A 24872-nucleotide genomic window follows, 5' to 3' on the forward strand; every position below is an offset into this window, starting at 1 on the left:
TAACACCCTCAGCACCATGTGTAACAGGTGAGGTGGTCTGCTTTGGATCTTGGCCAGTTCCTTTATGACTCCACATTTTCTTTTGTCATCACTCTGATACAGGTTCATCTTTGTGTAGTACGTTCACACGACCTTTCCCAGAATTCTGCAGGCTCTTTTAAGTACTTTTTTGCAAACTGTAATCTGGCCATCCTGTTTCTGTGGTTTTCATCTTTTAATGTGGCCTCTGTATTTCTGTTCACGAGGCCTTCTGCAGATAGTCATCTCTGACACATCCACATCCGCCTACTGAGGACTGTTTCTGATCTGTCTAACAGGTGCTTGGGGCTTTTTCTTTACCATAGTGAGGATTCTTCTGTCATCAGCAGTGGAGGTCTTCCTTGGCCTGCCAGTCCCTTTCCGGTTTTGGAGCTCACCAGCTCAATTTTTCGTCTTAATGATATTTCAGACAGTTGATTTAGGTAATCCTAAGGTTTTGCCAATGTCTGTAATGGTTTTATTCTTGTTTTTCAGCCACACAATGGCTTCTTTGACTTTCATTGGCACAGTTCTTGTCCTCATGTTGAACTACAGCAACTACAGACTGCAAAGAGTAGAAGCAAGCTGAGGCATCTTATGAAGCCAAGAAACACACCCGAGGAATCACTAACACCTGTGACTTCAAATGCCGCAAGGATTATGGTGCCCTGAAATAGGGCGACCCCATCTAAAAAGTGTAATTTCTACATGGTGTGACTGAAATGTATGCACTTTAATGATGTCTGAATTGTTTGATTTGTAATTTTAAACTGTGGAGCAGAGGTGTAAATCAAGGAAAAATGTGGCTTTGTCCCAAACATTATGGAGGGCAGTGTTCAAATCAATAGTTTTCTGTGAATTTATTTGGCATATGTCAACATCTCTCAGTTTGAATTGAAATTAACTCAAAATCAAATCCTGGTGAATTCAAACCATACTGAATTGGCAAAGCTTTGCCAATAACCAGCCCTGGTCTGTATGGTGTATACTGTATAAAGAAACCCACAAGAACCTGAGGAGAATATCTAAAGTACATAAAGAAGGCAGGCAGGCAGACATTGTGAGGTAGCAGTGCAGCTTGGTCTGTCACCATATTACACTCAGTGCACACAGCACCTCTTGTGTGTTCTGCTCTCTTGATTTATTATCCTACTGTTATGTACATTTCACACCTTGTTGGATTACAGTGTGGTTTGCTGTTGAAAGTGATTCAGGAGGGTGTTCACCAGTAGAGACTGATATGATTACTCTCTGAATATTCATTTCAAGATGTTCTGTTTTTCACAGAGTTGCGTCTGACTTACTAGTGGATTGTGAGTGTCTATGGATATGTGAAATACACTCACTTCTTTTCCATTTCTTCTAGCTTTACCAGGACCATCCACTTGGCAATCTCTACTGATGTGCTCATTTTGCTGGCATTGATGTCATTGTCCTTATCTGTGTATACTAATGAGATAAGCTCTTACCTGATCTCATGAAGCTTGATTGCCTCATTGATAGCCACAAGAGGAAGTAGCCAGAGGAAGCCCAGAAGCCAAGTGGCTATTGGAATGTCAGAGAGTCCGAAGCTGGGATCCCTGTTCTCCAGAGAGTGGGCCGCTGACATTTTAAAGAGCTGCAGAATCAGCCTGGAAGTAGAAAAAGCAGGTGAGCTGATGAGTGACGCTGATCACACAGGGGTTAGCAGACCAGGTTGACATTTGTGTGTGTACTTTTGTGATCTCTGCCTTGGAAGTTAAGGTCTGGCTTTTTAGTTGGCCCGAGTTTAGCTGTGTGCTGTGAAGTTTGGCACATTTCAGCAAATTAGCATTTTTGGAATTTTTCAAAACATGATTCAGACAGGAGGATGGTTCACACGCAAAGAAGCCTCAGCAATTTGAATCTGGCAAATCCTTCTGTACATCCGTTTGCATTTCCTGTGATTCCCTCCTCCAGGCCCATTGCTGCCTCCACAGCAGCCATTTGGGAGGCTCTGATAACCTTTGAATTCTATTAGGCTCTCCCTCTAGGCCAAGACAGTTTTTTTCCACAGAAATCAAATGTTTAAGCATGTCTACATCAAAATCTTAGTAACATTACTCATGATTGTGTTCTGCCATGTATAATGGTATAGTTTGTATATTTCTGACAGTCAGGGACGGCTTGACCATTTAGGTACTCTAACTCAATACCATAGTCTGATTCTGATTAACCCAAATATATTTATTTATATTATTTTTGCATACTAGCAATGTTTGGTCTTAATGTCTGACAACCTACTGTATACGAGTCTATTACGGGTGGTGTTCCAAACTCCAGGATGCATTGTCTTCATGTATGCAGCTTGACAGAGGCTCACTCTACTCAGAATGTTCTCATATGTTTATTTTCTTCAGGTGCCAATTTTAGTTTTACTTTTGTTTTTATGGGAGCTGACTTGCATTGATTGAATATTTTTACTGCATTATTTGCATTCATTATTAAGGCTACAGTAAATAGGAATAATGGGGTTATGTTTAAAGATGAATTTTTTGAATATATTAAGTCTAACAATTTATTTCAGTAACCTAAATGAAATGTATATATTTATGGAACGGTGTTTGTAAGTTTATAACTAGATTGTCACCATCATTGTAAGCTGTCTGGTCAGTTGACAGTATTAATGGAGAGCTACAGATTTCATTTACAATTTAATTGGTTTGATAATGTAATGGAAAAGTACTTTATATACTATATATATATACACTGCTCACAAAAATTAAAGGAACACTTTAAAGAAACACATTAGATACATCAGATCTCAATATGAAGTTGGATATCTATACAAATAACGACAGGGCAATGTCTTAGGAACAAAAGGATGCCAAGTCTTTTAATGGAAATAAAAGTTTTCTGCCTACAGAGGGCTCAATTGTGTAGACACCCTAAAATCAGAGTGAAATGAAGATGTGGCAGGCTAGTCCATTTTTTCAAAAACTTAATTTCTGCTACTCAAAATGCTTTTCAGTATCTTGTGTGGCCCCCACAAGCTTGTATGCATGCTTGACAATGTCGGGGCATGCTCCTAATGAGACGACGGATGGTGTCTTGTGGCATTTCCTCCCAGATCTGTATGAGGGCATCCCTGAGCTGTTGTACAGTCTGAGGAGCAACCTGGCGGCGCCTAATGGACCGAAACATAATGTCCCACAGATGTTCTATTGGGTTTAAGTCAGGGGATCGTGAAGGCCATTCAATTGTTTCAATTCCTTCATCCTCCAGGTACTGCCTGCATACTCTTGCCACATGAGGCCGGGCATTGTCATGCATTAGGAGGAAACCAGGACCTACTGCACCAGCATAGGGTCTGACAATGGGTCCAAGGATTTCATCCTGATACCTAATGGCAGTCAAGGTGCACGTTTTCTAGCCTGTAGAGGTCTGTGTGTCCCTCCATGGATATGCCTCCCCAGACCATCACTGACCCACCACCAAACCTGTCATGTTGAACGACGTTGCAGGCAGCATATCGTTCTCCTTGTCTTCTCCAGACTCTTTCACGTCTATCACAGCTGCTCAGGGTGAACCTGCTCTCGTCTGTAAAAGTACAGGCCCAGTGGCGGACTTGCCAATTCTGGTGTTCTTGAGCAAATGCCAGTTGAGCTCCACGGTGCTGGGCAGTGAGCACAGGGCCCACTACAGGACGTCGGGCCCTCAGGCCATCTTCATGAAGTCTGTTCCTGATTGTTTGGGTAGAGACATTCACACCAGTGGCCCTCTGGAGGTCATTCCGTAGGGCATGAGCAGTGCTCAGCCTGTTCCGCCTTGCACAAAGGAGCAGGTATCGGTCCTGCTGATGGGTTGAGGACCTTCTACGGCCCTGTCCAGCTCTGAGAATAACAGCCAGTCTCCTGAAATCTCCTCCATGTTCTGGAGATTGTGCTGGGAGACACATTAAACCTTCTTGCTGCAGCACGTGTGGATGTGCCATCCTGGAGAAGTTGGACAACCTGTGCAACTTCTGTAGGGTTAAGGAATCGCCTCATACTGCCAGTAGAGATGATTACTCAAGCCAAAACTAGCACGAGTGGAAAACCAGCCAAAAAAGATCAAGAGGGAGAAACTTGAAATGACCTCCACATGTAAAACCAGTCCTGTTTTGAGGGTTTTCTAATTGTTGCCACTTTAGTGCACCTGTCGTTAAGTCCATGAACACCAATACAGCTGAAAGTGATTAACAATGACCTCAGCTGCTTAACCAACCAGAAAATTATCAGACAGGTTTAATTGATTTCATGCCAGGCCCAATAAAAAAAGTGTTCCTTTAATTTTGCCGAAATGATGCCACATCATTTGATGGAAATGAAAATTATCAACCTACAGAGGGCTGAATTTAAAGACACCCCAAAAATCAAGGTGAAAAAATTATGCAGCAGGCTAGTCCATTTTGACAAAATTTAATTGCAGCAACTCCAAATCATACTCTGTAGTTTGTATGGCACCCATGTGCTTGTATGCATGCCTGTCAATGTTGGGGGGCATGCTCCTAATGAGATAACAGATGGTGTCCTGGGGGATCTCCTCCCAGATCTGGACCAGGGTATCACTGAGCTTCTGGACAGTCTGAGGTGCAACCTGACCGCGTAGGATGGACCAAAATATAATGTCCCAGGGGTGTTCTATTTGATTTAGGTCAGGCGAGCGTGGGGGACAGTCAACGGTATCAGTCCCTTCATCCTCCAGGAACTGCCTGCATACTCTTGCCACATGAGGCCGGGCATTGTCGTGCACCAGGAGGAACCCAGGACCCACTGCACTAGCATAGGGTCTGACAATGGGTCCAAGGATTTCATCTCAATACCTAATAGCAGTCAAGGTGCCGTTGTCTAGCCTGTAGAGGTCTGTGCGTCCCTCCCCAGACCATCACTGACCCACCACCAAACCAGTCATGCTGAACGATGTTACAGGCCTCATAATGTTCTCCACGGCTTCTCCAGACCCTTTCACGTCTGTCACATGTGCTCAGGGTGAACCTACTCTGATCTGTGAAAAGCATAGGATTCCGGTGATGGACCTGCCAATTCTGGTATTCTATGGTAAATGCCAATTGAGCTCAACGGTGCTGGGCAGTGAGCACAGGGCCCACTAGAGGATGTCGGGCCCTCAGGCCACCCTCATGAAGTCTGTTTCTGAGTGGTCTGCTGGAGGTCATTTTGTAGAGCTCTGGCAGTACTTATCCTGTTCCTCATTGCCCAAAGGAGCAGATACCGGTCCTGCTGACCTTCTATGACCCTGTCCAGCTCTCCTAGAGTAACTGCCTGTCTCCTGGAATCTCCTCCATGCCCTTTAGACTGTGCTGGGAGACACAGCAAACCTTCAGGGAATGGCACGTATTGATGTGCTATCCTAGAGGAGTTGGACTACCTGTGCAACCTCTGTAGGGTATCTCCTCATGCTACCAGTAGTGACACTGAGCATAGCCAAATGTAAAACTAGTGAAAAAACAGATGAGAAGAGAAAACTGTCAGTGGCCTCCACCTGTTAAACCATTCCAGTTTTGGAGGTCGTCTCATTGTTGCCCCTCTAGTGCACCTGTTGTTAATTTCATTAACACCAAAGAAGCTGAAACTGATTAACAACCCCCTCTGCTACTTAACTGACCAGATCAATATCCCAGAAGTTTCCTTGACTTGATGCTATAGTCTGATTAAAAAGTGTTCCTTAAATTTTTTGAGCAGTATATATTTACTTTAGAGAAATAAATATATAACTAAATAAAGCCTACTATTAAAACCCAGTTCCTAAATGTTATCTGAAATAGCACCCCTCCATTGTGTTTTTTTAAACCTTGTAAACAGACATTGCCATAAGAAATCAAACATCTCTCTCGACATTCTGAAATTGTAAATTCACTGTTTGTATCCAAACCTTCCACATTTGGCTCCTTTATCATGTCTCCAATTTCTATATACTGATCTGGCAGTGATGATTCCACTCAAAGCAATTCGGGGTGTGTTGCACCTAAAGGCAGCAAAAATGCTATAGCTGGCCCTGCTGACAGTAGATTAAAAACTCTAAAACATCACCAACATTTAGCAAATCAGCACGTCCTGGTTGTTAACCACCCCCATCCTGAGTTTCATCCTGAGGGATAATTACTTTTCACATGACATTTGAAACTTAGCACTGGATTAATCATTGATGGTACTTGTCATGGGTGAATCTGCCACATAGGCAGTTGGGGAAGCACCTTGCCTCTAGCAGCCTTGAGCAGCTGTCACACAGGGTAACTTACGCAGCACAGACAACTGAAATCCACCATCGATTGTTCAGCGGACTTTGCTTCCAAAGTGGGTTGGAGCGGTGAACATGGCTGGCTGAGGTGCACACTGCAATTAAAAGCAGTTAGGATACTGATAAGTAGCCGAAGAGGGCGAAACAGGTGTCTGGACCAGCTAAGGTTTTCTACTTGAAGACAAAAGCTTACGTCCATTCAGTAAGACAAAGAGGGCCATGACCTTCTGAGCCAACGTGAGGCCGTCTGCATGTTCACCAAACCAGTCTGGTGCTACAGTTCTGTTGCTATGAGACCTGAAGAAAAAGCAGAATATCCTCCTGGTGAGAGGAAAGTCGATGTCAGAAGGATTCTAATGGACCTGGAGTACAACATCAACCCATCCTCCTTCACCTTAGAAGTGCATGTGGATGGCAGCCTGCTACTGATTCTGGATGGGTCTTCTTGCAGAATCCATGGAGCATAAATCCAAAGCAAGCCAGGTAGGTACACATGGTTAGGCCAAACTTGACTAGAAAGTAGAGAATGAAGAACTGCTGCGTCTGAATGGAGAGAAGGGGCACAAGATAGTGGAGATCCAAGTGATATTCCATCGGACTTTTAATATAAAAAAGACTCACCATTTTTGGTAAGAATCTAAGATTTTTGCCTGTCGGCACTTTCATGATTGTGCTGTCAGGGGGTTTCCCCAGAAGAGACACGCTGTGCAAAAATACAAGAACAGTTGTCACTTTCACACATTGCAAATCATCTGGTAGACAGAGGAACAGAAAGAAGCACTCACCTGACCATGGGGAAGCTGATGCAGGACAGACAAATCACATCGGTGGTGCCAAGAGGAGGAGGAAGCTGGCACACACAGCCTAGAACCTGCAGCAGAGAAGGAAGAACACCAAGGTGTACTTGAGAAGAAAATGAAATGGGCATGACAGGAAATTGAGTAAGAAGACAACTGTGAAAGAGTTCAGGATCGGAGGGTGAGCTGAAAATTAGGGAGCTGAACGTAAGGGAGAGTTGTAATGAAGAAGGTGTAAATTGAGAGAAGAATAAAAGGCAACACTTGGCAAGAAGAAAATGAATGAGAGAATGAAACTGGCAGTGGAGATACGGCTGCAGGAGTATGTTGGGCAAGGGGGTAATTAACATAAAAGAGGTAAAGGAATTTTGAAAAGAAGCTGGACACGAGGGTAAGAGGTGAGACAGTAAGCAGGAGAGTGTCAGCTGTGAAAATCTGAAATTGGGTGAATAGCAGGCACATCCTTCTCAATGAAATCCACCGACAGTGACTTATGAAGCAAGAAAACTGTGAGGACCAAGAGTAAATGCAGGGTGAGGAGGTTTGGTGGGAACTGGTGGGATGACTAAAATGGTTTGTAAAGATCAAAAATACATTTTAATTTATGCTATCATCTAAAAGAGTGATCCAAAGACAGACAGGCAGTCAAAATATTAGACAGGCAAAGGTATCCAAAAACAAGAAGAAAGAAAAACAAGCCCAAAGGTCAAAAACACAGTAAATGACAAAGGCATGATGCGTAGCCAGACTCTCTCACTCCTCTCATGATACGGGTCTGATGCCATTGGCAACAGATAGCGATCAGAGCCCCTCCCCCAGAAAGGAGTCAGGTGCAGAATTTAGACCGCATTGTGACAGTGAGATAAGTTGGCAGACAGGCAGGGGTTGGATGCACTGATATACGGGACACCCAACAGCTCTTGGAGTGTGAAACAGTGAAAAACTGGTGTGTCGCGTGATGTTTCAGGAAACAGATGGGTGAGCACAATAATACTTAGCTAGTATACGAAAAAGTGTTACATCATGAAAAGAAAAAGAAAGTATCAAAATGGTGATCAAAGCAAGCAATTTTCACACATAACATCTAACCAAAGATAATATCTAAGTTTATTGGTGAAATGCTGCCAGTGTCATCAACAGAGCATTTTGCTGGACATTGGGTAAACGAAGCATGGTGGTGAGCCCGACAGAAGAACCTTCTTACTCCTTATCTTCCTTGCCCAAAAAGTGATAAATGCAGGAAATTGTCAAGGATTTCTCAAAATTTCGTTAGTATTGGTCCAAGCTTGCTGTGCTTATATTTTTTTTAGTTTCAATTTTTAATGATCAGTAGTTATGATCCAGTTTGATGTTTCCTGGTTTATCCTACTTAATTTGTGGAATTTATATTGTCTTATTTTTTTTCTGATTGTTACTCCTTTATTCTGAAAACCAACTGCACAGTTCTTAAATCACCGGAGCCTGACATCTGACTGTAGTGCGGTGCGTACAACTTTGTGCTTGATGTTTGAAACCAAAAAATCCTGTAGCTCAGTTCCCATTTGTTCCCTTAAATGTGACACAGATCTGATGTTTTCAGAGAAATATGAATGGCAAAAAAGGACATGAATCAAACCTTTTCAGAAAGGATTCACACTGCTCTTGTAACAACTGTTTTTCATCCAAATCTTTCACAATGTTTCTCACCTGTCTTGTGCCCTCTCCCTTGGGTCAGATATTTCTGTGTACGAATCTGGCAACACCACTTGCACTTAAACTAACAGCTCTGAACTTTCATCTACTATTTTTCTTCTTGCAGTCACAAGCTGAAATATTCATACATATTACATTGACAAAGAATGTGAAGGAGTGTGGCAACCAGACTCTGTCTGCATATTTTTGACAAAATTGTTTTGTTCATTTTGCTCATGCGGGGAACATTGAGGACAGACATCTATACATTCTGTCATACATGCAAGCCTAAGGAATGTTTCCACACGTTTGGGGAAATAGAAGGTGAATTACTGCCACTAATTTGTTTTTTCACTCGCTTAGAATTGAGGAGAAGGCACTGTAAGATGGATGACATCACTACCATGTACTGAAGCCACAAACCCCGCCTTTTCCAGTCACCATGATTCTTAAACAACCAGCACACTAGAAATCTACAGTATATTGATTTTTAGACCTGCTCTCGAAGAAGATGGTTTGCCACCTCTAAAGGACACTTTTTGCATCTCTTCAACCCAGAGGGGCCTAGTCAGAAAATCTGCAAAAGATCCCAATATACCAGTGTACATGTTGGCATCTCGGCAGGAATGTACAGAAGACTCTTCCCCAGCCGGGTGGCCAACATAAAGGTTGTAACAGGGGAGATAAAATGTTTGGACTATTTACTCCCCCAACATGAAAGATCGCACTATCCGTGGGTTAGAATACCCACATGGATACCCTCAGGGCATGCTGGGAGCTGTAGTCCAATAGGGCAGGGTTCTCTGGGTGCTGTCATTGGGTTCTGCAGGGATTAGCAATCTCTACTTTGTGGGACTTCCACATAACCTGGAAGTTTTTCTTGTGGACCATGTCGTAATTCCGGACCTACTACCCGGTCTTAGATGAAAGTAGTTGCTCTACCTTACTAAGGCGAGTTGGAGTTGGGTGGAAGAGGGATAAAGATCACCTGGGAGGTGTGGAGGAAGAAAAGAAGAGAAGAAGAGAATTGTGCTTGTGCAACCTTGTGGGAATCCTGCTGTAAGGAACTGCAGTTACAATAAATCTTTTATGTGGACCAGGGACTTGTGCCTGTGTGGTTGTGCATGGGGGTTGGAGTGCTGCAATGACATCAACAAGTCACAATGTTAACAACAGCATGCAAAATAACATTAAATGTGGAAAAATGTTTAATATCTGAACATTAAATCTGAGTTCTGTTGCTCTAAAACAGCCCCCAGGCTGATGTTACCCAATTATGTTTGGATCTCTTTTGTAGGTCACTTTGGATAAAAGGATCTGCTAAGTGAATAAATGTAAATGTAACACTTTTTAAGGTTGCGGTTCATGTTCATTATTGTAGTGAGCTCACAGATTTTACCCTGTGCCAGTGGTTGATGGGTAAGATGGATAAAAAGTCAAACAGATTATGAAGTATGTTACATTAAATGGGTGAACCAGACTAGAAGATGAGTAGGCCAACAAGAAGATATGGAGCATGAAGGTGCACTTGGAATTAGGAAGCAAATGTGACCTGAGTTGTAGAAGAGTGGACAAGCTCGACAAGAGGCCAAGCTGGACTTAAGAAAGATTTGCTAAAGCTGTGCATGAGACATATGTGAGATGGGCAAAAGTAAGTTGAGCAAATGATTGTGTGGAGCATGATAAAGCTTGAAGAACAAAAAGGAGGACCTCAGCTAAAGAGCAAGTTTTAAAAATAGAAGGGAAAACACACAACCCGAGTGGGAAGATGGCAGGCTATGCAGTAAAGTGAGCCAAGTGTGAGGGTGAAAAGGGAAGGGAAAATGCTGAGGGAAAGGGTGAGTAGAAGAAAATTTACATCTTTCAGAAGATTGTGTCTTCTAAAAGACATGGTTAAGGTGATCAAGATACAATGTTAGGTAAAACAAAGGAAGGCTGAGATGGGCAGAGGTTGTAATGAAAAAGAGATGGAGAAAGGACATCACCTGAATAAGGACCAGAGAGAGCTGGCACTGCAGGAGAAAGAGGAAGCACTTTCTGATGCCAGATATTGTATGTCTTGCCTGGAATACAAGATGTCACAGGTGTTTGTTAAATCTTTGCAAGTTGCTATTATATTCAGGCTGATGGAAAAACATTCATCTGGAAAGAAGCTGGGAGATATCAGCAGAGTGCATGAAAAAGATATCAGAGTACCCTGACGGTATGGCTCAACTGCACTGTCGGCTGGCTATTTCTGAGAAGCTGGCTCTTTGTTGGTCAACATACCTGTTTGATGAGGCAGATGATGCTAGGAATTTCCTGCTGTGTCAGGTGAACAGCACAGGGCATACCACAGAGGACACTGGCAAGCTGGAGCAGGGGATTACATGAAGGTGTAGGACCTACTGGACTGTGTGGAACCAACACTGAAGGGCATCCACTCTCAATACCACAAGGTGATGGAAACAACGGTTCCAGAGCAATGCTGAAGGGGGTTTATTTTAATTAAAAAAGTGAGTTACAAGGCAGGAAAAAACAGTGGAGAGCAAATAGACAAAATTACAGCAATAAACACTGTATCCCTGAACCAAATTCTATATACTTACAGGTGAATCGGTGGCTGTTCCAGAGTTTTCTTTAGCCACGTATCATCACTTCTTAGTGTGCTGCCATATCAAAGTGCTGCACCTCCCTTCCTAGCACCAAGTCCTTTTACCTTTTAGTCACTGACTGTAAGCTCGGCCCTAAACAAAGTAGCATTTCCTCCAGGTTTCTCAATGAAGTTCCCAGTAAAAGTAGGGGGTTGCACCATGTTAGCCATTATGGATGCAATGAGAAGTCGATCAAAATGACACCTTTTATTGGTTAACTATCCATCCATCCATCCATCCATTTTCCAACCCGTTGAATCCGAACACAGGGTCACGGGGGTCTGCTGGAGCCAATCCCAGCCAACACAGGGCGCAAGGCAGGAACCAATCCCGACAGGGCACCAACCCACTGCAGGATACACACACACCACACACCAAGCACACATTAGGGACAATTTAGAATCGCCAATGCACCTAACCTGTATGTCTTTGGACTGTGGGAGGAAACCCACGCAGACACGGGGAGAACATGCAAACTCCACTCAGAGAGGACCCGGAAGCAAACTGGGTCTCCTAACTGCGAGGCAGCAGCGCTACCAGTGCACCACCGTGCTGCCCTATTGGTTAACTAAAAAGATGAAATCAAATACATCTTGCCTGAAGAAGGAACCTGAGTTACCTCAAAAGCTTGCATATTGTAATCTTTTTTTAGTTATCTAATAAAAAGTGTAATTTTGCTTGATTTCTCAGTGAAGTTCCCATAACTCTTAGCTCAGACCTTCTACCCCAGTGTGTTCCTCAATCAAATGCCCTTTACTCCCACCATACCCCTAAGTACGGTCCTCAGTCTTGCCTTTAATTTGCAGGATCTTTCTAATTTATAGCCCCATACCTCCCAGTGTGTTTGTTGGTCAGGCCACAAGACAGTCTTAAGAAAGTAAAAACCAATAGACTCCCAGTTCAGATCCCCACCCTGTGTGGTTCTGAGCCACATCATTGGCTTTCTAGCAGGACATTTTCATTTTTCATTTAGGAGTAGTAGTGGTAGCAGCGTCATGACTAGGCAGTCAGGCTGGCAGTGTGTAGTGGTTAAGGCCCTGAGGTTGTGGGTTCAGATCCTGCTACTGACCCTGCGTGACCATGAGTAGGTCACTTGACCTGCCTGGGCTCCCATTGGAAAACCAAAAGAAATGTAATCAATTGTATCATAAATGTTGTAAGTCACTTTGGATGAAGGTGTCAGCCAAATGAGTACAGAGTATGGTAAAATTCATCCTTGCATTTCTGACCAACATGCAACATGTTTCGTCTTTCCAGTGCCATGATAACCAAGAAAGTAATGAAATACAGATCTTCATTTTATTTATTAGAAAGTGCAAATTAGCCTACTTGGTGTTCCCCTTACTTGTAACTTGTGCACTTGTAAACGTACCTGATGTCACTCTGGAGGAGAACTTTGTAGTTTCTGAGGGTCAGGCCACTGCCCAGGCAGCATGTCACCTCTCCGTGCTCCTGCATGATCTTCACCATCTCACACATGGCTACAGAAATGTCATTCTCCATTAGAAAACATTGATGAAGAGCGGTGCAGAGCTCAGTATTTAAATCTTACAGGTTTATTCCTTACTGTCAGGGGTGCAGTCTGTAAAGAGGGGCACCAGCAGTGGCACATTGTCTATGTTCTCCAGATGGGGGCGCACATTCTCAATGCCTTTGGGAAGTTTTGCCTGGAGAACAAAACGTCGTCATTCAGGTTCAGATTTATTTTTGTGGAGTAAATATAATGAAATTTGTTCTGGCATGTCTCCGACAGGTTAGCAGCAGCAGTATAATAAAAGAACAAATAATACATAATACCCCACTTGTACATTAAATTCAAATCTTTATAAACTCTTGACACATATTCTTTGAAAACTGCACACTGGATAAATTCCTAAGGATTAGAAAGTACCAACTAACTCATTATCCCATTCTTTGTAAAGTATGATCAGGGTCATCTAAGTAACTGCAAGCCAGGAAACTTAACAGGTACATTCATTTAAACAATTACATGTGAAGATCGGGTGTGCTACTTGAGCAGTCAGCATGGGTTCAGATGAGGAAGTCGGGTTGATGTGATGGAATTCTGTGAGAAAGCCACAAAGACAGAGGTACATATGAGATTACGAGGATAAATCAAAAAATAAAGGGAATTTAAAATGATGCAATGGATAGAAGCTGATGCAGCATGTTTGTGATGGCTTGTAATGTACGGTAGTTTGAACACACACAGTGCAGCGTACTGCCGTCAGTGTAGTTGAAGCTGAGATCAAATGAATAAGGGTGTTCCGCTGTAGGTTTGCACCATTGATGAACAACATGCCAAATAAAAATTTCTTTGGGCAGAGGGAGTGAAACCTGTTGAAGTTCACCCAATGATGTTGGCTTATGCAGTTCTGTAAGCTGTTTGGGAACCCATCTTCTGCAAATTTTACGGTACCCCTCAAGTCATCATGCGTTATAGCATGTGAAGATCCATAGCTGATATCCAAATGTGTAACAACGGTGCACAATGTAATCTGTGGGTCTTCTCTGATGAAGGCATTCACCACATAAATGTGATCTTGTGTGGACCAGATCGAGCTTCATCATTTACACTTGTTCTTCCAGCTTTAAACCTTTCCACTCATTCATAAACATTTTCATTGATTTGTGCCGTTTTCAATTCCATTGGTGAATTTCACCAGGTTTCACTCCCTCTGCCCAAAGAAATCTTACTCGGTGTGTTTTTCAACAATGGTGCAATCCCGTGGTGGAGCGTCCATGTTCATTTGACCTTGGCTTCAACTAGACTAATGAGTGAATCTGTGTGCATTCAAACTACCCATAACCCATTGCGAGCGTTTTGTATTGCGTCAGTTTCCTGTACTTTTTGGTTTACTCATGTATTTATCTTAATTTACAGAAAGCTTTTGATAAAGTATTATAAAAAGGTAAGTTATCAAGCTAAAAGAAGTGAGAATGCATGGCATAGCATGTAGGTGGGTGCAAAATTGGCTTAAACACTGGGAACAAAGGTTTATGGTGAGGGGAAGATGTTCAAAATTCAGTGATGTTAAAGTGATGTCCCTCAGGGATCTGTGGCGCCGCTCTTTTTAATATACAAGCGGTCTGGACTAGTATATAATTAACAGGCTGGTTATGCCTACAGACTAAACTAAGGTAGAATCAATCAACTTATTGCAGAGGGACCTGGGCAGAATTTCAACATGAGCACATTTGTGGCAAATTAAAATTTAATATAAGTAAATGTAAGGTGTTACACATAGGGGTTAAAATTCTAAATAGGAATACACAATTGGAGGTTCATAATTTGAAAGTACATCATATGGGAAGGACCTACGAGTCATAGTGGACCATCACTCTCCACATCCAAACAGGATGTTAACGTTACAGTATTTGTGGTTAAGGCATCATCTGCAGTTTTGCATGCTACAAAAAAGACATAGCAGTCCTAGAAAAGGTCCAGAGAAAAGATGATGGGATGATTCTACCACTGAAAGGTATGAGCTGTGAGGAATGACTGAAGGAGCTGAACTTTTTTACATTTTATCAAACTGAGATTAAGAAGTGACATGACTGAAGTGTTTAAAGTTATAAAGGGAATGAATTAATGCAGTGGATTCCAACTGCTATTTAAAAATTAGTTCTTCAACAAGACCATGGGGACACACAAGTCACACAAACATTCGAATGTTCTTCTTCATGTGGAGGATCGTCAACACATGGAATAAATTACCAAGTTGTATGGTAGTCAGTGGGACTTTACGACTCATTAAGACCTTGACTTGATGTTGTTCTGGAGAAGTCAGATGAATAGGATTGACCAGCATGTTGGTGTGATGGCCTGTTCTTATCAAAATTGTTGTTAAAGTTCTAGACGATATACTCAAGAAACACGGTATGAGTGGCTGTTGAGTAGCCTGAATCTCAAGGTGTGAGTTCTGATGGTCCTGCACCATTCCACAGAATGCAGCAGGGAGAGAAAGCGACTCTGGAGGGTAGCTTTTCTAAGGCAGATTGTGTTATATATGACTTAACCAGAAGGCAGATGTTTGCCAATAATATTGTGAGCCCCCTTTCCCCTGCTGAGAAGTTTGTAGTCCTGAGCTGAGCAGGTGCCATACCAGGAATTAATGTAGGCAGTGGAAGTGAACCCCACAAAGTTACTGACCACAGATGGAGACAACCTGGAGTTTTCTCAGATATCAGATAAGAATTCTTGTCTAATAAATCATCAGAGCATTCGCATAGTTTCCAATTTCTCACCCGGTTCAGATCCTCAAGAAGAGACTCCTGCTCTCTATCCAGGCTGGGAATGCCCGACTCATTAGTGAACCAATCTGCGTCTTCAGAATCTGCAAAGCAGAAACAAATTAAAGTTAAACCTGAACTCCTTTAAATCAGCTGCTTCCTCCCACTGATGACTTATACAAGTAAATACAGGATTTAAATTGGACACCACCTCCTGCTTTGTCATGGTAGCTCTCACTCTCCATATACAGTGGGAAGAGTTCAGACTGCAGGGAGACATGGCAGTTCCATCCTGTCTCTAGGCCCATCTTTTCTGCAAAGACCTGAATTCCACATAAAAAGCATACAGTAAATGGGAAGGACGTGGCATGTGCAGCGAGTCAATGATGCAATCTTGTTTCTTAATAATTGATTAGCAAGAACATGCAGGGACTTAGCCAGATCCAATGGTGTCAAAGAGTGGCGGGTTAGAAAAGAACTCTCTGCAGGGACTACACAAGATTGAGTGATGTTTCTAAGTAAGGTATCACAAGAGATCTGTAAGGAATAGTCAAGATCCAATATTGTCTCTGTGTGTTACAACAGATGGGGTCTACAGGAAATGGAGAAGATCCAGTAGGCTCTCTGAGTGGTGGAGCAGAGGTAGCTCGTGTGGACTTAGACAAGCTCCTGTGTTGCCCCTGAGTAAGGCAAGAGTAGGTGAATTCTATTAGGAATAGACAATTTTTAATGTGCCCCTTAACAGTGGATTAGAAAGGACTTGCACTGAGTTGACAAAATGCAGTTTTGAGCCTGAGTAGTGGATTAGATGGGCTCTGAAGGGGCTGGATAATGTTCATTGTTGTTTTCTAGTTATGGATTACATGAACTGGGAAGGTAAAATGCTGTCTCTAGGTGTTGGCTCAGAAGTAACTTACAGAGACTGGGTCTAAACCAGGGCTATCACTGATAAGTAAAAGGATAAGATAAGGTGTGCATTGAATATTTCAGAATAGATGGGAAGGGATCATGTATGGTATCTGAGTGGTGGACAAGGATTAGCTGGGACCTGCAGAGACTACAACTGAATCAATAAATCTGGGCAAGGATGAGCACACATTCTGGATAAGACAACAGGTTTTCCCTTTGTAGTAGTTAAGTTGGGCTCAGCAGGAGCCTGAAGTGAACCAGCGTTTGCCTTTTAGTAATTAATCAGAGAAAGTTCTACAAAACCTTCACAGTAATCATACTCAGAAACTAGATAAAGAGCAGTAAAGTCACAAATGGGAATGGCTGGTCAAGGTCTGCCAAGGTTGGACCAGGTGTAGCTGTGTCTCACAGTAGAGGGCAAAAGGTGGTGGACATGATTAGAGAGCATATTTTTATGGACATTTAATAGGATTAAAGGATTTTGTTTTACAGCCCAACATACATAAGTAGGGGGTCACAGTACTTTGCACATTGAACCTGGATTTTATTTTTCACAGGGTTGAGTGGCTTATCCATTTCCCCCCATTTTCAGCCCCCTCACTATTCATTAGATCTCAGCATACCTTGCTTCTTACTTCCTCTTCCAAAGAAAACCAAACAAAACGAATGCAGGCATCATCCATTCCAGCAACAAGTCGCACCATCTCTGGCCTTGCTTGATACTGCGTTGAAATCAAACCAAGGAAAATCTGGTCACCGACAAGCATCTGAAGGTCATCCTCATCGATGCTTTCAGAGTCTGTACCTAGAAGGGCACAAAACACAAGTTCAGTCCAGTGTCTACTGAATCATGTCAAATAAAATAGGAACCCCACAATTGCCACACCCACCAGTGACCTGGCGTTCTCCTGAAGGCATCTGCACACACATCCCATTGAGTTCAGGATTTATGGGGTACAGGACAGGTTTAAAGGCTATGGCAAGACACTGCCCTGCAATGCAGGCTCTCTGATGAAAGTCCAACACCTTTTTCCTGAATGGGAGAGTAGAATTAACTGATGGACATTCAAATTTCTCCATTAGCCTGTGTCTTTTGTCTGCATGGCATCTCATACAACATGCCGGGTTAGTGTGAGGGAAAAAGTAACCAAAATGTACCTAACAGAGTCTGTGAGCGGCTGGATGTCAGCTCCATCCCACAGGTCGGTGCATTCTCTCAAGATTGTGTCTGCTGAGCCGATCGAGAAGAGCTGCAGAGTGTCTGAGCAAATCAAAATATTACTGCTTGACTCTCTAGCCATCTACAGTCCTTCATCTGTCCAGAAGTGAGCCCTACTCCCTACCACAACAGCACACATCCTCCCTTTAGGGGACCCCAAACTGCACATACAACATATTACTAGTCATCAAGCCATTTTAAAATTATCCGAAGAGACACCTCTGGCTATCTGACTGATGCAAAAAAGCCCACGGCTTGACCATCAAGCTGTCTCCTGAATGGAGTCCATTACTTTTTGTTTAACTCCCAATAATTTTAAATTTTTCACTTCACTTTTTTTGCTGAGCAGGGAGTTACACTGACCATCTTGCTACCTAAAACTGTCTTACATTGGGCCCAAGTAGGCATTGCTTTGAGTTATAATTTTTCATAGGGTAACCCCCAAGACCTTTTTCTTAGCTTATTTAAAGTGGACCCTACTGGCCATCTCCCAGAGTGGAAGTGTGGCAGGCTCCCCCAGAAAGATTCACAAAATGGTGCCCATATTGACTAGTAAGCTAGGAAAAAGTGCCGGTACCCAATGTTAAAATTGGAAGAGGTGCCAGTACTGTGTGACAGTGAGTAGTATCGGCCTACTTCAAGCACTGTTCCCCATACTGACCATCTCTCTTTTTTTATAATGCTGTTTTTCACCGTGGACTCTGCTAACCAATCTCCATGTCTTACATTATTTTACACAGTACAACCTGTTAATCTTATAAAAAATATCACTGGCCTTCTCCTACCTTAAACTTTGTTGTGGATGATGATACTGACCATCCCTTTAGCTTATATGTTCTTGTACTGGATAATGTTGTCCATTTCTCTACCATACACTTTTCCATACTGGCCCCCTCTGCCTTTTTCTCTACCTTATACTTTCTAAAGTGGGCCCAGGCGTCTCTCTATGGCAGGGATCCTCAATCACAATCCTGGAGGGTCGCAGTGGCTGCAGGTTTTTGCTCCAACCCATATACTTAATAAGAAGCACTTATTGCTCAAATAACACTTCTGCTTCACTTCAGTTGTCTCGCTCATTACGATTTTGAACCCTTATTGGGTATTTTGTTTTTAAACAGCTGCATTCTCGGTTTTTAATTGCTTCTAATTAGCAATAACATGCAAATAACAAAAGAGACTAACATTTCTCCATTTAGCTTGTTACCATTTACACCTGTGTGTATTTATCATGCACTATTGGGTTTAATTAAATACTTGGAAGGAAAGTGAAGGACTGTGAATTGCTCGTCCATTTTAGCCTTCAAATCATTTGGTTGATATCCTTAGAAAGGGGAAGAAAATCTAGGATATGAGAATGACTTGACATGACAGAGTTAAAGCAGTAACAAGCCATGAAATTAAATTATTGGCAAGAATTACTTTCTAATTAAGCAACTTGATTAGAACAAAAACCTGCAGCCACTGCGGCCCTCCAGGACTGTGATTGAGGACCCCTGCGCTATGGGAATGTCTTCCTCCATAGATGCCACTGACCATCTCTTTACCTAACACTATGTCATAGGAGACCCTAAGGGTCATCTCTTTACCTAAACCTCCCCCACACTGCACCAATTTTCCTTACACTTTCTTATAGTGAATATTACTCTCAATCTGTCATTTCCTTACACTATGTCATAGTAAACATCACTAGTTATCTTCAGACCTTACATACACCCATGTTAGAACCCTCTGCACTACCCTCTTCACTGACCATCTCTCTGTGTTGCAGTTTCTCATAGCAGGCCTCTCTAGACATCTAACTACCTTAAGTTCTTCAGTAGGCTACCCCATCCATCTTTCTTCCTTCCTTAAACGCTGCCACAATAGATCCCACTTGCGATCTCTTTGCTTACATTTACTTGTAGTGGATGCCTTTGGCCTCCTTGCTACCTTTCACTTTCTCATAGGGGACCAGACTTGCATTCATTTTATGTTAAATTTCCTTAAGAGTGCACCATTGTTTCTTTTCATTTTAATATGGGCTCACACACCCTTTCAATCTGTATAGCTCACATCATTCCTGAAATAAGTGAATGTTGTCCACAATAGAATCAGCCCTTTTCGCTTATTAACTAATCAAACAACCTGTGGTGGTGTCATGGAAGATGAGGCAGATAGCATGGCTCAGGGGCAGTTTTCTCCTAGTCACTGGTGGAAGGTGCCATGGCAGCATATCCATTGAACTGAGACTTGTATTTATATTGTACACCGCAAAGCTCATCTGCTGCTGGAAGGCATCTTTCCCATGGGAGGAGAAGCCTGCAAGTAAGAGGACATGAGTGACAGACAGAGTCCATTCCTCCACAGATCTCTACATGAATGGTATTACTTGAAGAATTTCTGTTACCTAAGACTTTAGCAAGCTCACATGTCCCCCAAGGCATCTGGATGGGGGGACAGCTAGGGCAGCTTCTGAAGAGAGCAACATTGGACAGATGGTCAGTCAACTGCCAGATGTTGGCTACAGCTACTGAGTTGCACAGGCCTAGCAGGGTGCCCAGGCCCAGCGGTCTGAGAGATGAGCTGTAATGTTGCCATCGAGGGTCATCAAACTGCACACCCATTAGTGTTTCTCTGTCCTGTGACAAACTCAACACCTTCATGGAGCTCTGGTCAAGAGGAACGTTATTTGAGAAAAATCAGCCCAGTAAAACAAAGACCAAGAGTGCTTGTGGACTCACTTGTTTCTGTTGTCCATCAGCTGTTCCAGTACCCCTTTCTTGTGGAGGAAGACTATTTCTTGTGAAGAAGAGCACCTTGTCCACACTTGGCTCTGGGAACGAGAGGATTCCTTGCTTATCCACACAACACAGAACCTGGGATTCAAGAAGACAAGGGAGCAGAGCATTCTAGGAGGAAATTTGTTTAGGGTACACTCTAAAGAACAGAGCATGCTGAATGTTTTAAAGTGGAAGGGACTGAGGTGCATGCCAGGTAAAAAAACTGCTCTAGAACTTTGGGCCATATTAGAAAGGAAGTGCAGGACCCATTGAGCAAAGGACAAAACCAGCACGGCTAATGGCAAGTTGATGCCCCTACCGTGACAGAGCCAAGACTGTGCAGGAGATTGGTGTTGTGACCCCATGCCAACGAGCACCCACACAGAACTTTGAGACACTCCCTCCAAGATTGCAGCCATCCTGCCTGAGAAACGAGGAGACATCATTTTCTGGGCTCTAGTGGCTACTTGCCTCTCTTGCTCTTGCCACTCACCGGAGGTTTTTTCACTTGGCGTAAGACTCGGGCTGCACCATACAGGCTCAGCAGCAGCCACAGCAAAGGAAAAGTTAGAGGGAGCAATGGCAGGATTCCATTCACCTGCGGGCACAGACGTGCAAAACATGCCTGTCAGGAAGCAGATTCCTTCAGTTTATGCATCAAATGACTCATGCCTTCCCCTTGGGCTGCCAGCTTAATGGTTGCCCTAATACAATACATACATTTTCAGTCACTCCCAGGAGCCATGAAAACCCAAGCCTGCACCTAATCTAATGGAAAATATGCACCACTGAGTGCCCCCTAGGGTCCCCCACCTCTGAGATTCTTTAGCAATTAGTTTCAGGTATAGTAAGCTGTGGGTGAATCCAGCTTTGAAATAATCCTCACGGGTGAAGGCAATGTGATCAAGAAGATGGTGGTAATGTCATTACTGGGGCCTCAGTAAGAGATGTTGTATATGGAAGTGATGGTGTAGTGAGCCACAGCTGTTCTCTTCAAAACATGGAAGAGATAAGCAAAACTATAGGCAGGGTGGAACTCCAAAAGAAAAACTAACATGCCAGCTAAGAAGTGTACCTTGCATAGGGTGACATCATGGGCACATTCCACTGGCTCTGTTCTGCTTGGTCCTATCAGCCCCATTGGCACCTTACCAACTTTACTGTTAACAGTCCTACCATTTGTTCATTCCTAGCGTTCCAGTGCTTAGCCATGCAAAGCTCTTGGGAGAGCCATTCCACCCACCTGCAACTGAAGGAGCATTAACTGCCAGGGTCCTGAGCCAGGGGCATCAAAAAAATAACGAGTGCAGTTGATGATGAACAGCAATGCCTATCGAGAAAGAGAAAAAATATCTTAGCCCACTGCTTCCTAACACTGACCTGCTCTGCCAGTGCCTGGCATTCTCAGATCCCCACAGAAACTGATCAGTTGCCACCAGCTGGCCTAGTCTCTCTTGGAATCTGAATCACCACACTCCTTCATTGACCTGGCCTCACCAAACTGACTCATTCCAACTGACCAGGTTCCTAAACCATATGATCCAAGCTACTTCCGGACATTCTTACCTTGACCTGCCACCTTTGAGATGTGTCTTACCAGAACCAGTGGAGCAACTACTTTCTCCAGAATTGTCTGAGCTGTAAAGCGCTCATTATCCAATACGGATACCGGCCTCTGGTCTCCCAGCTCCAGATACCTCCTGTCCACAAAGACATTGTAGGTCAGACCTGCAACTCCACATGTGCCCCAAACAACTGACTTCTGCAGTGGAAGGAACTCACTGGACACTCTCTACGATTGGTGTCTTGGTCACTCTGAAGGGCTGAGGTTGAAGCACGTGGTGAGAACATGGCTTGTCACCGTCCAGGGGAGAGGGTGGAGAGGAGAAATGGCAAAAGATGTCTCCCCTTTCCAAAACAACATGCTCCTTTTCCTATCAGGAAAACAAGGTACGTGGAAGTGAACAAAGTAACTGACCATATTAACAAGACCACACTGAATCTACTTGTCTACCTGTAAGCCCCTCAGAGATGTGGGGGCTTCCTGCCCTGGCCTCAGAACCACAATATCACCTTTGACCAGCAGACTAACAGGCAAGTTCACCAAACAACCATCTCTGTAAGTCCACTGGAGTGAGATGGATTGGGAAGGAGGAGTGAGCAGATCGGGATAGTGGACATCACCACATGAAGCAGGACTGCAGAGAAGAGCTGCCCAAACGCAAGATTAAAATGTTAAGAATTGGCACACATCCATGAGGCCAGGTTGGCACACATTAGGTACCTGATGGTCAACCCTTCATTTACCCAGCTCCCTTTCCCTTTGTTTGTACCGTTGACCATGTTGATCACAGCTTGAACCTGCCTCACTGGCTCCTGAGCCTTCAAGAGGTGTTGCTGCAGGCTAAGGCCAGCTAGACTAAGCAGAAGAAGTCCAAGCAGGGAGACACCACTGAGCGCCTGTGTCCAGCAGCTGTGAAAGAGGAAAGGTGAGTGAGAGTGAGCATCCCAGTCATCATCATCTACTGGCTCACCATCATACAGGGATACTGGACATTAGAGGCCAAACTGGGACTTGTCTACATGACCCTAAAAGGGGTCTGAAATAGAGGGACTTGCCTCAGTGACCCTGGCAGCTGCAATGACCTGACTTAACATCACTAGGAATTAGAAGCATGGTGGACCAATCTAAATGACCTCAGGAGTTAATGTCTGAAATAGGTGGACCCAGTGAATTACAGTTAGGCCCATAAATATTTGGACAGAGACAACTTTTTTCTAATTTTGGTTCTGTACATTACCACAATGAATTTTAAATGAAACAACTCAGATGCAGTTGAAGTGCAGACTTTCAGCTTTAATTCAGTGGGGTGAACAAACAGATTGCATAAAAATGTGAGGCAACTAAAGCATTTTTTTAACACAATCCCTTCATTTTGGGGGCTCAAAAGTAATTGGACAATTGACTCAAAGGCTATTTCATGGGCAGGTGTGTTCAAGTCCGTCGTTGTGTCTTATCAATTAAGCAGATAAAAGGCCTGGAGTTGATTTGAGGTGTGGTGCTTGCATGTGGAAGATTTTGCTGTGAACAGACAACATGCGGTCAAAGGAGCTCTCCATGCAGGTGAAAGAAGCCATCCTTAAGCTGCGAAAACAGAAAAAACCCATCCAAGAAATTGCTACAATATTACGAGTGGCAAAATCTACAGTTTGGTACATCCTGAGAAAGAAAGCAAGCACTGGTGAACTCAGCAACGCAAAAGACCTGGACGTCCACGGAAGACAACAGTGGTGGATGATCACAGAATCATTTCCATGGTGAAGAGAAACCCCTTCACAACAGCCAACCAAGTGAACAACACTCTCCAGGGGTAGCGATCGATATCCAAGTCTACCATAAAGAGAAGACTGCATGAAAGTAAATACAGAGGGTGCACTGCAAGGTGCAAGCCACTCATAAGCCTCAAGAATAGAAAGGCTAGATGGACTTTGCTAAAAACATCTAAAAAGCCAGCACAGTTCTGGAAAAACATTCTTTGGACAGATGAAACCAAGATCAACCTCTACCAGAATGATGGCAAGAAAAAAGTATGGAGAAGGCGTGGAACAGCTCATTATCCAAAGCATACCACATCATCTGTAAAACACGGTGGAGGCAGTGTGATGGCTTGGGTGTGCATGGCTGCCAGTGGCACTGGGACACTAGTGTTTATTGATGATGTGACACAGGACAGAAGCAGCTGAATGAATTCTGAGGTGTTCAGAGACATACTGTCTGCTCAAATCCAGCTAAATGCAGTCAAATTGATTGGGCAGCGTTTCATGATACAGATGGACAATGACCCAAAACATACAGCCAAAGCAACCCAGGAGTTTATTAAAGCAAAGAAGTGGAAAATTCTTGAATGGCCAAGTCAGTCACCTGATCTTAACCCAACTGAGCATGCATTTCACTTGTTGAAGACTAAACTTCAGACAGAAAGGCCCACAAACAAACAGCAACTGAAAGCCGCTGCAGTAAAGGCCTGGCAGAGCATTAAAAAGGAGGAAACCCAGCATCTGGTGATGTCCATTAGTTCAAGACTTCAGGCTGTCATTGCCAGCAAAGGGTTTTCAACCAAGTATTAGAAATGAACATTTTATTTCCAGTTATTTAATTTGTCCAATTACTTTTGAGCCCCTGAAATAAAGGGATTGTGTTAAAAAAATACTTTAGTTGCCTCACATTTTTATGCAATCGTTTTGTTCACCCCACTGAATTAAAGCTGAAAGTCTGCACTTCAACTGCATCTGAGTTGTTTCATTTAAAATTCATTATGGTAATGTACAGAACCAAAATTAGAAAAAGATGTCTCTGTCCAAATATTTATTGACCTAA

At 43.2% G+C, this 24872-nt stretch overlaps 2 protein-coding genes across 8 annotated transcripts in view; one reads left to right on the forward strand and one right to left on the reverse strand.

The window, feature by feature from the left end:
* Nucleotides 1-24872, reverse strand: part of LOC120542878 (transmembrane protein 94-like) — a 47457-nt gene that overhangs the window by 17651 nt on the left and 4934 nt on the right. Inside the window, exons 4-28 of one of the 7 annotated variants that reach the window (XM_039775589.1) lie at nucleotides 22828-22967; nucleotides 22509-22705; nucleotides 22277-22428; nucleotides 22092-22194; nucleotides 21738-21824; nucleotides 20988-21092; nucleotides 20814-20918; nucleotides 20456-20547; nucleotides 20122-20186; nucleotides 19860-20033; nucleotides 17675-17777; nucleotides 17407-17549; nucleotides 17140-17321; nucleotides 15819-15930; nucleotides 15623-15711; nucleotides 12942-13041; nucleotides 12747-12855; nucleotides 11010-11208; nucleotides 10727-10804; nucleotides 7059-7144; nucleotides 6895-6976; nucleotides 6668-6816; nucleotides 6467-6594; nucleotides 6275-6368; nucleotides 1488-1649 (exon numbers count right to left, since the gene is read on the reverse strand). In XM_039775589.1, coding sequence (XP_039631523.1) covers nucleotides 1488-1649; nucleotides 6275-6368; nucleotides 6467-6594; nucleotides 6668-6816; nucleotides 6895-6976; nucleotides 7059-7144; nucleotides 10727-10804; nucleotides 11010-11208; nucleotides 12747-12855; nucleotides 12942-13041; nucleotides 15623-15711; nucleotides 15819-15930; nucleotides 17140-17321; nucleotides 17407-17549; nucleotides 17675-17777; nucleotides 19860-20033; nucleotides 20122-20186; nucleotides 20456-20547; nucleotides 20814-20918; nucleotides 20988-21092; nucleotides 21738-21824; nucleotides 22092-22194; nucleotides 22277-22428; nucleotides 22509-22705; nucleotides 22828-22967 — 3036 coding nt within the window. Of the gene's footprint in view, nucleotides 1-1487; nucleotides 1650-6274; nucleotides 6369-6466; nucleotides 6595-6667; nucleotides 6817-6894; nucleotides 6977-7058; nucleotides 7145-10726; nucleotides 10805-11009; nucleotides 11209-12746; nucleotides 12856-12941; nucleotides 13042-15622; nucleotides 15712-15818; nucleotides 15931-17139; nucleotides 17322-17406; nucleotides 17550-17674; nucleotides 17778-19859; nucleotides 20034-20121; nucleotides 20384-20455; nucleotides 20591-20813; nucleotides 20919-20987; nucleotides 21093-21737; nucleotides 21825-22091; nucleotides 22195-22276; nucleotides 22429-22508; nucleotides 22706-22827; nucleotides 22968-24872 lie in introns of those variants that run through there. The other 6 variants (XM_039775585.1, XM_039775584.1, XM_039775587.1 and 3 more) reach the window with 6 other exon arrangements.
* The window catches only part of LOC120542882 (GRB2-related adapter protein-like), a 41895-nt gene continuing 18597 nt past the window's right edge, over nucleotides 1575-24872 (forward strand). The window contains exon 1 of the mRNA XM_039775597.1: nucleotides 1575-1668. The gene's annotated coding sequence lies outside the window, so the exon portion shown is untranslated. The remainder of the gene's footprint in view (nucleotides 1669-24872) is intronic.

This window comes from Polypterus senegalus, chromosome 13 (genome assembly GCF_016835505.1).
Source record: "Polypterus senegalus isolate Bchr_013 chromosome 13, ASM1683550v1, whole genome shotgun sequence".
In the NCBI taxonomy this organism is placed as follows: domain Eukaryota; kingdom Metazoa; phylum Chordata; class Cladistia; order Polypteriformes; family Polypteridae; genus Polypterus; species Polypterus senegalus.